The sequence below is a fragment of the Meleagris gallopavo genome, chromosome 4 (assembly GCF_000146605.3).
Source record: "Meleagris gallopavo isolate NT-WF06-2002-E0010 breed Aviagen turkey brand Nicholas breeding stock chromosome 4, Turkey_5.1, whole genome shotgun sequence".
NCBI classification, from domain to species: domain Eukaryota; kingdom Metazoa; phylum Chordata; class Aves; order Galliformes; family Phasianidae; genus Meleagris; species Meleagris gallopavo.
Genome location: NC_015014.2, coordinates 8,845,507 through 8,859,070, shown reverse-complemented (window position 1 = coordinate 8,859,070; position 13,564 = coordinate 8,845,507). Strand labels below are relative to the sequence as shown.

Sequence of the window (13,564 nt, the reverse complement as noted above, 5' to 3'; positions counted from 1 at the left end):
GCTGGGCTCGAGCCTCGAGTGCGTTGCCTCTGCCCTCGGCGGCTCCGGCGCGGAGCGGGTGCGGCCGGCCCACGCGCTGCGCTAGGGGGTCCTCGGCGCTCCCAGAAGCGGGATTCTGGCAGTAACGCGTCCAGGCTGCTCTGGTGTTTGTGGCCCGAAAGGAGGGGAGTGGGGACCGCGTTTCGTGCCGTAACTTTGGACTGAAACGGTGTGAATGCTGGTGGCGTGTTGGAGAAAGCTTTGTAGCAACGCGTTAGCGTATGCTGAAAGCTCCTGCTGGGGCTTTGGTACAGCTGCCTGGTTTATTGGGAGGAACAGAGAGATCTGGAGCTGTGGTTGTTTGCACGAGCCGTTGCTTCCCGGATCCTTAGGAAGCTGCAGGTCCACGTGCCGTGGGTCTGAGCCATGGGTCCCTGCACTCTGCCTATCTCCGTTGCTATCAGTTATTTAGAAAAGGGAGGTGTTGTATGGCCCCTTTGGTGGCACTCTGTTCTGAAGTTCCGGCGGTGCCTGCCTCAGAAAGCCTCGGAACGTAAGGCTGTGCATCCTTGTGCTGCGCGGTCGCTTAGACCGGTGAGGGTTTCTATCTCCATAACTTCCTGGCTTGAATGCTCTCACCACTTTGGCCTCTAGAACATCCTTTGAAAATGAATCCTGTCTTGTGCACGCCATTTCCTTTTGTTGTTGTGCTGTTTTGGTTTTAAACCCACATCCTTAACTTTTTTTCTTTCCGTTGGTCCCTGCTCTTTTATTATGTAAAGCGATTAATAATTTTTCCCTACTTTGGCCTGCCAGGGAGTGGAAACGGATGTTAAGGGCCAACAATTGGCGAGGCAGAGAGAGGAGGCCTGGGACCAAGCAGGGCAGTGAGGGGTGAGAAGGTTTCAGGGCCAGTGGGAAGGGAGCCCGGTCATAGGGTAAAACATGGCAGGGTCCAGATAGGTGTACTGAAGTCACAAAGCTCTCTGCAGAGTGCTGGTGCTTTTTATGTCACCACAAACTTACATGTCATGGTATTCGTCAGCTTCAGCTATTGAGCTTCCAGAACAAACTTTGGATGGTCAGATTTCTTCTGACCAATCCAATATATATGGAAGTTGAGTTCCTCGAGTTCCTTGCTTGTTGGTAAGCTGTTAATTGGATCCATGGTAATAATTCCTGTGTGTTCAGCAGTAGAATGACTGCCTTGTGAGATGGGAGCTCTGGTCCTTGGACGCGTGTTGTGACAGGACAGTGTGCACTGAGTGCTCCCCTGTTTGAGTTCTTTTTCTGTACTCTTCTGTTGTAGTTGATAAGATGCTGTAACTAGCCCGGACTGTCTGTTTTGTTTTCCCGAAATGCAAAGATTGACCCACGTCAGCTTTTTGAGCAGACCTTGTGATTCTATGGAGAAGTTGTTTTTTCTGCTTTTGCAGAAGCTTCTCTGATTCTAGACTTGTTCTGCATTTCAAGAAAACACCATGAGCTCACAATTTCTTCTGTCAGGGAAAACGTCTTGGAAAGAGCTTTCAGTTGGCATAACATGTTTCTTTTCAAGTTTGTAGGTCTCAGGATGAAAGTGGCACTTACTGGTGTGCTCGAGGTGCTGCCTGTGCAAGACTGCTGTTGTACCCATAGGAAGCCTTGTTGCAGTCAGTGGGATTCGGCAGCGATCTCAGCCGCTGCATTTCTGTCTGTATAACTGATTCTGTGTGCAAGCCAACTTCTTTAGTTATTCTGACCGAACCAAAGGAAGGCCTGCTTGAAAACACTGGTATGTGATAGTGCTGCTGGCTGCTGTCCTGCTCCTGCGGCTGTATCTATGTAGGTATCCGCATAAATCTACCCTTTCGGTTCTGGATGCCAACTGAATAAAAGGGAGACATTGTTCCAAAGGCTCTTACACGTTTTCTGAGTGCTGCAGGAGCAGCTGCCTCCCATCAGTGCTACCCAGCGTTCTGGGTGTTTTTCTTGTTTTCTGTGTGGGTACAAGTGTGTGCAGCTTTTTTCAAGCACCGAGTTTTCTTTTTCTTTTGTTTGCTTACAATTGAAGTAAAACTAAACCGACTTGAGTTTTGTTTTGAGCCCAACCTGGCGTAGGAGAGGCGACGTGCTGTGCCATTTTTTTCGTGCCAGCTTATCAACTTTAATTTTCTAATTCTTTTGAGCTGTGTGCTTGCTTTGCTGTCAACTGGAGAGCGGTTGTGCGCTGAGGGATTGGCTTAAGGTTCTGTTTTTGGATGGCTGTTACGTGCTCAGCACAGCTGTGGCATGCAGTGTTTTTAACTTTGTCTGGTAGTTGCTGAAAGCATCATCGGAGTGTTTGGATTTCTTGTGGGGAGGTGTTTGGGTATGTAGCACAGACCATTTTTGTGATTCTAGTTTCCGAGGGTGAAAGCAGCTAGGTTTCTTTCTGTTTTCCCACAGGATATGTGTAAAAAGACCTAGATACGGTGCAGCAAAGCCCTTTTCCCTCTTGTGAGGGACTTGATGGGGAGCAGGCCCAGAGTTGTGTGAGATTCAAGGTGGAGGCAGGAGGGTGTCCTGGGGTGTGCTGCTCTGCGATACGATAGAGAGCGAATGCTTGGCCACTTCCAGAGGTGTGTCTGCAGGACTCTATCGTGTGCACGGCACACGCCTACCAGGATGTGTGCTGTTCTATCTGTCTGAGCACTGCTAAACCAGGCTGGGTCGGTGGGCTGCTGTCTTTTTCCACCCTGCAAGGTTGTTGAATAACTTACTGAATATGAAGATTCTCTGTGTAAGGTTGGAATCCTGATTTCCAGAGACTCCGTAGCTTTCGTTGATTCCTTTCCTGGACTGTTTTGTGTCATCTGTCTAAATATACCACCTTTTAGTGAATGCAAGGGTGTAGTGCCCTAATGATTCTCCCGTATATTTTTCTCTTTGAGGGTTTTATTCATTAGAAATGTTGGCTGTAACTGAAAAGTGAGGATGATCTAAGAGCATATGTATTCTTACATCACCCTATCTCTGCTTCTACAGGTAATTGGTTATTCACTTAGAGAGAAATCAGTGCAGAAGTCATCTAAGCTTCTTCTATCCTAGGAGGCAAATAAATATATTTCTTTTTTTTTTTTGGTATAATCTGATCTAGTGTACCACATGAAGTGTTCTCTCTTGCTGCAGCTGTGTTAGCCACCTGTGTGGGATTATCGTAGATTCAATATGCCCATACAGGACTCATGGTCTAGTGCATGAATATTTATTTGTATTGCTATATAGCATGGGGACCAGGTAAGCTTTGTGATGTGCTTAGGCAAAAGTGCAAAAGTGCTGCCTGAAGCTCCCTCTGCTTTTGTATCAATGCGTTATTCCAGAATTGCAGGAATAATGTTGGGGCTTGGAATTGGTTGGAGTTTGCGCTTCCAAACTGAAATAAATTTTCCATTTGTTGGACTCTTTTTTTTGGGTTATGATTGTGCTTGGCAGTATTTCTAATGTGGATGTACGTGGAAAAGTAGAAAAGTCTGTTTCCAGGATAAGTATCTTTTCTTTTCCTTTTGGTTATTTTTGTCTATGGTGGGCTTTGGAGTTGTATTACAATCATAGAATTATGAGCTTGGGTTAGAAGGGCCCCCAAGGATCATCAAGTTCCAACCCTTTGCTACAGGCAGGGCCACCAACCTCTAGATCTGGTACTACACCAGGTTGCCCAGGGCCCCATCCAACCTGCTCCAATGCGTTGATCTCAGTGGAGTTAGCTGCAAGGGTAATTGATATCAGATTGGCTTCTTATGTCTGACGTGGAAGATGTGCTTTCTCCTGTAGAGCTAAGAAGCTAAACTTCTTAGGCTGCATCTTGCAGTTGTAAACTGTTCCTCACTGCCCAGGGTTTATCTCCCTCTTGGAAAAAAACAGGAGATAAACAGCAATACTTATAATAAATATATAGTAATTGTTTAGAAACAAAGCTCTGCTCCTCAGTCTAGTCAGGAGAGATTGAAGAAGGTGGAGGTTGTGTATCTCTTTAAGCTCAACCAGTCTGTGATTTACCCAACTTAGAGTGCTATGATGTGCAATTACCTTCTTCAGACTCCTGACAGTTTCCACTAGAAAAAGGAAAATGTGGTGCTGCTACAGTGCACTTTAATTTAAAAGATAACCGTAGATGAGAAATCAGATGTGTATTGATGGGATGTGCGTTATATTGCAAAAAGGCAATATGGTTGAAAGTGTTATAGGTGAATCTATAGCTTTATGGCTGTGGAATCAATAGAAAAAAGAAAGTGTCATTAAAAAAAAGACATATCCTAACTTAAAAGTAGCTCCAGAAAAGCCGTGCTGGCTCAAATTGCACGATTTGTATGTATCTGTACCTCCGTAACTTCGAATTTCTCACTGATGTCAAACGTCAGCATCGTTGTTATTTATTACCTTTTTATTAAAAGTTCATCTGATTGTTAGTCTGACAAGTAAGCTCTGTCTTTACTATATGGCAGTATTCAGTGTTAACTTCACCGAGGTCAGCACAATCTTTCTCTCGTGTTTGCTGGTGCCCTTTCTTAATGTAGAGGTAGAGCATGAAGTAACTTTCTTAAATGGTGAAAGCCTTTTGAATATCAGCTGTGCAAATAACTTAAAATTATTTTGTATTTCAGCCACCCTCGCCTAGCTGTTTTACAGAAGTGGATTGTGAATGTAAGCCTTTGATAACCTCAGCCTATCAGCATTATAGGCCTTGGGACAGATAGCAGCTCTCCAAGCCTCTTCAGGGGATGCACCATGACATCAGCAGTGATTGACACTGGAGGCCCTGGCCTGGAGTTCGACAGCACTGGAATGAAAAACCACGAGGTTAGACAAATAAGCAGAATCTATTAACTAACATGCTTTATACTTTCTATCCTAATTTGAAAGAAAAAGCTGCCGTACGCTTGTATGTGAAGTGGACTAGGGAGTGTTTACAGAGCAGGTCGTTTTTCAAGGATCTCTTAGTAGATAGTTGTTTTATTGCAGAGAAGTGGAAATAGGAAGCTTTGAGGTCTGCTGTACAATTGTAGACTGAGCTTCCGGAATTAAATTGCATATTAAGCATCTCTTTAAATTAAAGGTCTTAGGTATGACTTAAGGTAGGATTCCGTGAGCAAAACAATAGAAGGACCTTTTTCAAACATTGTATTTGCTTGTATTTTGCATTCTTAAGAGAAAAGAGAAAAAAAACCACAACAAAAGTGTTCTACTGTCCTGTAGTTTTAGTAAATACTGTAGCAGGCAGAGTTCCACTCCTGCAACACTTGAGCAGATTAAATATACTGTCACAGATATTTTGATCCTTAAACGAAGAAAGATAAGCATGTGGGCTTCAAATTAGCTAGTTCTTTTATGGTAACTTACATACTTAATCCAAAACATGAATGTTCATAAGATACAGATCAGACAAAGGTATGTTGCAGTATATGCACAAAGGCTTGATTACATTTCGTATGGAGCAGAGGGAGAAGAAACACTTTGTAAAGCTGAGTAACTTAGAAGCTTGGTCTTTTCCAATATCTTAAGATTTAAAGTATCAGATAACTTTAAGTGCTTAGAGTTAGTAAAAAACACCTTTGAGATTCAGGAGTATCCCCTGGGTGAACAGTAAGCTCTACTTTGTTCTTTTTAATCTCTTCCTTTAGAGGAAAATTTCCTTTAAAAATCTTCAGAATGGTTATAATTATTCAAAAGATATGTAAAAGCATAAGAGGAAAACACTGATTTGGAGTTCAACAGTGCAGTATTTAGAGGGTTTTTTTTTTGTTTTTCCCTTTCTATAGGAAAATGAGCCAGTCTCTGAATTCCCAGCTGTGATTGTGGAGCCAGTTCCTAGTGCCAGACTAGAACAGGGTTATGCTGCTCAGGTCCTGGTTTATGATGACGAGACTTATCTGATGCAAGATGTAGCAGAGGAACAAGAAATTGAGACTGAAACTGTGGAAACAGGTAGACTTTAATTTATTTTTTCATTTCTTTCTTTTTTTTTCTTTTTCTTTTTCTTTTTTTCTTTTTTTTTTCCAGTAGATTTTCTTACTTTTAGAAGTCCCTGAGGAACGTGACTTTACGTTTATTCACAGGGTAGAGATCCTGACCTGGGATCAGATCTGTTAGCACTGGAGTTAATTGTACTTAGTTTCAGTGGCAGCAGGACTGGGATTTGACAGGTAAAAATGTCCCCTCAGGTTTAGGATGCTGTATTCTAGCACTGTGTGCCCTCATAAGTAGGGTAATCTTCATTTATGCATTTGTTACTACTTATGTAGGGGGTTAACTAGATAACTTAACCTGGAGCTCTTAAAACTCAGCTGAGCCAAGAACCTGGTTAGAATTTAGTTCTGCTGTGTGTCTGAACCAAATAACTGCAGGACAACTGGCAACATGGATTGCATTGTTCTATTTAGCCTATCTTCAAACTCTTTCCCCTTCCCCATGAGCTCTACGCTTTGTTCCTTGCTTCCTACCTTTTTGGTCTGAGAGCAGTTTTATTGCTGCTTTAGTGGCAGGAGTGCATGGCTGAGGGGAATGGAATTGGACTGTCCTGTTACAGGCAAAAAGCCTAATGGACTGAAATTAACTCGTGCTATATGGTAAAATAAGTTATGAATGAAGAAAAGAGTAGAGCTTGGGCATTAAAGCACCTGACCTGTGCACAGAAAGATACACGTACCTCTAAACCTTTCTGCAAAACACGTGCTCACGAGCTCTGAACTTTCTGAGGAGGACCATTGGCTGTTTGAACTGTCTGAAGAAGTGAAGGTTATGCTCCTATTAGAGCCTAGTGACATCTGATTGTCCGGCTGCTGCTGTGCTGCAGTGGCTGTCACCCACCCCGTCTGCTTTCTTGTGCTACTCATACTCATCAAACTTTTGAAAAACATTCCCCTATGCTAATTTTGCAAGAACAAATAGCAGAGAAACAATAAAACTAAAATGTTTTATATTTTTCCTAGGATTAGCATGTTGATGTGGCTCAGTGCTGGGGCAGGGAACTGCAACCAAAGGGAGGAAAAGCCCTCCTGGGCAGTCTGTACTAAACCACTTGAGTGGAATGTGGCTAGCTGATAGACATATCTTTGGGCTGCTTAACTTAGAGAGAGACTTGGAATTCATGTTGTCACATAGGCTAAACACAGCTGGCTGACTCTTCTCACAGTTGTTTAACTTAGTAGTGCAGTAAATATGTGCACGTTTCCATCAGACAAAGTAGGTTTAAACTCCAGTTTCTCCCTAAGCAGTGGATGCAATTGCTCATACATTTTTGGAATTGGAATGTTAATCTCACGTGGCACCGCATCAAAAATCACATGCATCATCTTTGTAAGATATGTATGAACTAATTGTTCAGATCTTGGAATGCTTTCGGTTTAATGACATGCGGTTTTAATTAAATATACTAATTATAAATTACATTAATGTAAAGGAAAGGTATGAAATGTGGCTTTTTTAGAAGTTACTTTTCACTATTGGGACAAAACTTTTAAGATGAAGGTAAGTGGGAGGTGAGGGTGCTCTTCCCAAGAAGCTGACTTTTATGAATTAAACCTGCATTCAAAAGCTTTCAAGTGCTCATATTTTGATACCTTCTGCATTAAGAAGTGTTGCTTTTTGAACATTAAGTATCCTGTTTCTTGTGAGTGAGATTTTGATAGCTTAATGACTAACAGGGCAGCACTCTTAGAATAAGGAGCTATTGCAAGTGAGCTCTTTCTGTCTTTAAGTATTATGTTCTGGCCACAGTAAATTGGGGGAAATGCCAATTAAAAACTCACAGTCCTTCTCTAGGATTCTTTCTTTTTAGCTGCTGTTCAGAACTATATTCAGTATGTTCAGAAGGGCTGGAAGTATAAAGGACCCAGGAAACACTCACTTGGGTAATGTGCCATTACAAGGAATGGGCTGCAGGAGTGTAAATTGGAGTGTGTTTTATTTCCATTTTCATTGTTAAAGGCCTTTGGTAGGAAGCAGCTTGACATTGGAGATGTGATAAAAGGTGCTATTGTTGGTGTTAATGAGAAAGCAGGCTAAAACAGAGAAACAAGTAAAGATGATATACTAATACTAAGAGCATTTCAGGATGCCTGTTCGGTGAAATATGTGCTCCTGGTATGTCTTAATTTAGATACATACAACGGCTCGATTTCTGCATATCTTGGGAAAAAAAATCATGTTGTTCAATGAACCCCTTCTGTACTACGCAGTTAATTGAATCCTGTATAATTTAGTAAAAGGCAGCATTTCTAGCCTTCAGATGCATGGATCAGCATCCTTTGTGATCAGCATGGTAGGGTGGCTGACGTGGTTCTTTGTCCATTGAACAATCCACCCGTTAAATCCATCTTTTCAATTTGGAGAGAAGGATGTTGTGGGAGGGCTCTGTCAAAGGCCTTACTCTAAAGTATGATTACCTGTAGGCTCTGAGGTGACCTGGTAGCAGCCTTTCAGTATCTAAAGGGGAGCTACAAGAAAGAAGGGACAGGCTCTTTATCACCATCTGTGGTAATAGGGCAAGGGGAAATGGCTTCATACTTAACGAGTGTAGATATATGTTGGATATGACGAAAAAGTCATTTACAGTGAGGGTGGTGAGGCACTGGAACTGGTTGCCCAGAAATGTGGTGGAAGCCCCATCCCTGGAGACATTCTCAGTCAGACTGGACTGAGCTCTGAGCTGCTTGAGTAGCTGTAGGTGTTCCTGTGAATTGCAGGGGAGTTGGACTGGATGACCCTAGTAGGGCCTTTTAAGGGTTCCTTCCAACTCAACGAATTCCACGACTCTATGAATGCTGATGATTTTTTATTTAATTTGAGGGGAATATATATATACATATCTCCCGCTAATCTATCTTGATTTGTTACTTGAGAGTCATTAATCATAATTAGTCAATTAACTATAAGAATTAATCCATGAACTATAAAAGTAAAGCCCAACAGGGTTTCCATAAGAAACAAGAAACACCAGCTGGTTCAAGTTCAGTTTTTCTGTCCTGTTCCAGGTGACAAAAAGCTGCCTATGAGCTGGGAATGGGGGAAAAACTTGATTAAAAGAGTTATCTAGGGAAAATGAAATGCAAGGGTTTTAATATTTCTATTTAGATATAATATTTTCAAGTGCTCATACTACATTCTCAGTGGAAGTAAAAAGCCTTTCTGATGTTTCGAAGGGAAAGTGTAAGCCTTACATTGAAATAATATTTAAATTTATCTTCCTGCGCATGGTATCACTCTTATCACCCTTTGGACTATTGGGAACAGAGTTACCATCTTTGTTTATTGAAACAGTCAAAGTGTTTCTATCATAAGCCTTCTTAACAATTGGTTTATAATACGTGAATTTTGTTTGCTTTCACTTCCTGATTACTTATCCATCCTTACAGTGTTTAGCCCTTCACAGCAAAACCTTTGTGGTTTATGTAACAGCATAAGCTGCCATCCCTAAAGGAGCAGCCTCTCTGAAATGGAGTTTTTATAGTTGTCTGCCATGGTACAGAGCCCCTAAAGTGGATGTATATGTTAGTTAATGAGGTGATCTAATCTTTGGATTTATTCTCTATGCAGATCTGAAAGTACCACAGACATGATCTGCTGTTCTTGTATGTGGATGATGCTTTGTCTTTGAGCCACGTTTCTTTGAATGTGATGTTCCATCAGAAGTCCTCCTGTGGTGCAAGCTGAAATTCTGTTTTAATTCTATAAATGGTATCCCCACAGAGGGGTGGAAGGTGTGCATGAAACTTCTTTCATGTACTTTCATGGACATCTGAAAATGAGCCCCTCTAGGATTACAGTCTGATGGAAGAATATTGTGCTACAAAGACAACAATGATGGTATGTTTGTCTGTGATCTCGTAAGGTTTTTTTCTGTCTGGAAGTTCCTGTAAGTTATCAAGTAAATTGATAACCTTCCTTAAGGAGGGAGGAGATGGATATGCAGTGAATTAAGGCTTAGCTCCTCCCCCGATTAAAAGAAAGGCATGAAGAAATGTTTATTGTTAAGGCAAATCTTCTTTTACAGAGGAAATTTCAGGTTATTACTCAGTTATCAGCATGAGAACCAGTTCCATGTGTCTGTGTCACAAAGTCCCTAATTGTTACCTGTTCAGGTATTTGCATTTCTTTGTCTTCTCTCATCATCGCTGAAGTTGTTTTCTGCTGACTTATTTTATGTGAGTGTGAACCTGTGAACCCTTTGGTTTCTATCAGTCGTTAAATGTGATATACTTAGGTCTGGTAAAAACCTTACATTTGATTTTATTATGTGTACATTGGGGATAAACGAAGCAAAGTATCCTTCATGTCCAGACGTGATTTGATTGAACTGCCTCTTCTACAAGACAAGTGGGCATTTGGTGGACATTGCAGTAGTGCTGACATATTGTGGTGGTTGTTTTTTGTCTCCTTACTCAGACAGCTTGACCGAAATTATTCTAAGTGCAGAGCAGTTTGCTGTAGAAGGCTGTGCTGATTAGAAACCAGAGTCTGGATGTTTTATGAACCACGTTAAACTCTCAGCTTAAGTTGGCGCTGTCTTCATCAAAGAGCTGAGATGATGCCCATTAGCCAGATGAAAGAAAAAAATCAGCCATGAAACTTTGAATAAAGTGTGGAATAGTTGCTCTACTGCAAGGATTAAATGTCCCTAACACATTCATAAGTTTAGAATGTGAGTTAACATGGTGTAAAAAGAGAAATTGCTACTACACTGGTGTGAGTTCTCACACTGCCAAGAAATCCATTGCATTTTTGCTAGCTAAATATCAGTGAGGATGAAACAAAATGATGCCCCTCCAGTTGCATGTGCTACGTTGTGTAGCTCTTGGAGCATTCCTGCTACAGACACGGACATCTGTTTTCAGTGACACTTCTAAATCAGATGCAAAATTCAGCTGCAACTGAAATTTTGTGTCATATTTGCTGGCGTTTCCTTTTCTGAGATATGAATGGAAAGAGTGGTGCAGGTGCTCTGTGGTTGATGTTTTTGTGTAGCAGTAACGGCCTGGCTGTGGTATTCAGTTCTTTCTAGATTTCAGGTTTCTACCTTGCTGATTTCAGTGCTTCAAGAAAAATAACATTGCAACGCTAAGTTTTTTTGTTATAAAAACTAATTTAGTGTATGCTTTTCAGTCGTTATTATTGTTTTCTGTGGTAAATGTGAGGCTGATTGAATGGCTTGCTAGAATGGGACTGAAATCTATTCCTTTACATCAGAGGGTTGCAATGCAATAGTAAGTGCCAGCCCATTGTTGAGGACAGCAACCATGAAACTGCTATCTCTGTAATTGCTAGAGGTGGATTGCATGTGAGTTCTGTGCAAAACTGGCCTGGAATTCTGAAGTTACTTGAAACTTTCTAGTTTGGATGACATTTGAGTATTGTTCCTCTGTTATCACTGAATAATAGAATGGCCTGGGTTGAAAAGGACCACAATGCTCATCCAGTTCCAACCCCCTGCTATGTGCAGGGTCGCCAACCAGCAGACCAGGCTGCCCAGAGCCACATCCAGCCTGGCCTTGAATGCCTGCAGGGATGGGGCATCCACAGCCTCCTTGGGCGACCTGTTCCAGTGTCACCACCCTCTGTGGAAAACTTCCTCCTAATATCTAACCTAAATCTCCCCTGTCTCTGTTTAAAACCGTGTCCTATCACTGTTGTAGGCATTCATGTAGACTGCAAATGCCACCCAGTGACAGATTGCTGCCTGCCCTCGGCTCCTTACACAAGCAGAGTCAAACCAATCACTGCCAAGAATTAGTGACTGCTTTATGATAATTTGCCTTTTCTGAGCATAGCTTTATCATTCTGGAATCTTCTGTGGATAAAAATAGTTAAGTACATGTCTGTCTTTCCGATTCATTGTTTGTCATCAGTGATGGGCATTGATGGATAAAGGTGCCATTAGAAGGCTGTCATTTTAGCATGTGGAGTTACAAAGCTTGTGAAGGAGCTTCCTCAGGGAAGCCACAATCTGCTAACAGAGACGTTTCCAACATGTTCATCAGAACTGTGGTGGAAAAGGAAACTTGGCATGGGAAACTCTGGGAGATGAGACTTGCAATTCCTCTGTAGTTGCTGGATGTTGTACTGGTTTTGAGGACTGCCCAAGGAAGTGCTGGATAGGTGCGCCTTTCTCTTAGCAGATCAGCTGAAACCTTTCCCTTTGTCTTATTTTGAATTTCTACGTCAGCTGCCTTGCATGCAGTTAATCCCATCCCGCTTCTTCTCTTGGGTCGTCTTTCATATTAAGGAATAATCAGTGTAAAGGTGAAACTTATTTCCTTTAACGTGAATGGAGTTGGTTGTATGCATTAGTAGGAAAGGGTAAAGTGATAGTTATTTTACTCCTGTATTCCAAAGTGTAAGGAGGTGTGGTTCACTTACATTGTATTCCTGTTATCCAAGTGCCTTCTCTGCCAAAGACTCTCAAGTGTGTGGGGTTGGAGATGTGTGTCTGCTACAAATGCTCTTGAAATCACTTGTGAATGCACTAAGTGGTAATTCATGTGTGTCATTGACCTGTTTCAGCGTGGGCTTTCCTGAATAATGAAATGCTGTTGGGTTTCTCTTTTCTCCTTGTTCTGGCAATCATTGCTTGTAGCACGTGATAGGTGTGGGTCTACCTGGAGGAGGCCCGGCTGCCTTGCCAGCTGAGCTTGTGTGAACTCATTACAGTGAAACACAGTGTATCCTAATGGGTTTAAAGAACCCTCTATTTATTTATTAGCAATGGAGGAATGGAAGTTCATCTTCACGTAGTCCTATTCTGCAATATAATTATTTCTTGCCTCTTTGGGCCTCCCATCGTTTTATAGAGTGTTTTTGCAGCCCTGTTGCTAGCCTGCTGCCTAGGCTGGAGGCTTTAAGAGAGATTAACAAGTGCACGCTTGCTATTTTTCCCTAGTGACAGTAGGTTGTTTCCCTTCCCCCCCCCCTTGAAATATTAAGACTAGATTAGCGAGACGAATCAATTAGCGTTCAGCATAAAATACCGCAAAACTACGCGGTTCAAACACAAGGAACCGCAGGGGAAAAGCGGCCTTCCTCCTTCAGGAGGGTTGGCCGGGCAGGGAGCTGCGTGCCCGCGCGGTGCCTTTCCGTGTCCTTGGGCCTGGCCCCGCGGGCAGCGCTGCTGCAGGGGAAGGCGGCGGTGTCCCCTAGCGGGAAGGCGCTGCCGGGAGGAGCGAGCGCTGCGCTGCCCTACCGCTGTGTGTGTGTGTGTGTATGGGGGGAGAAATAGGGTCGTGATACTGCGCTCCTAAGACGCCGTGAGAGCGGCGGAAGGAGTAGGGGGCCCTCAGAAGGATGCGAGGTGCTGAACGGAGCAGTTGCGGGCTTTTATTCCGAACGCTTCCGACTCGCGCTTCTCGCGTCCGTCGCGGGGATGCTAAAACGGGACGGGAGGCGGCCGCTCGCAGCCGCGGCCTTTCCCCTCGTCCGCCGGGCCGCGGGCAGTCTGAACTCCGCGCACAAAGCGGCGGTTCGCCCCCTGCGTCATCGAGGGAGGGTCGGAAACGCGCGGCCGCGGGAGTCCCCGTGCGGGCCCTGCACGCGGCGCTCCGCGCGGTCGGGGCGGCGTCGCGGCACCCGGCGTCCG

At 43.2% G+C, this 13,564-nt stretch overlaps 1 protein-coding gene across 2 annotated transcripts in view; it reads left to right on the top strand.

Moving 5' to 3' along the window:
- The first annotated feature begins 98 nt into the window (after positions 1-98).
- ELF2 (E74 like ETS transcription factor 2) overlaps positions 99-13,564 on the top strand; it is a 29,013-nt gene continuing 15,547 nt past the window's right edge. The window contains exons 1-3 of one of the 2 annotated variants that reach the window (XM_010709501.3): positions 99-1,753; positions 4,602-4,797; positions 5,757-5,922. In XM_010709501.3, the coding sequence (XP_010707803.1) occupies positions 4,726-4,797; positions 5,757-5,922 (238 nt within the window). In that variant the 5' untranslated portion in view covers positions 99-1,753; positions 4,602-4,725. Of the gene's footprint in view, positions 1,754-3,624; positions 3,713-4,601; positions 4,798-5,756; positions 5,923-13,564 lie in introns of those variants that run through there. The other variant, XM_010709500.3, reaches the window with a different exon arrangement.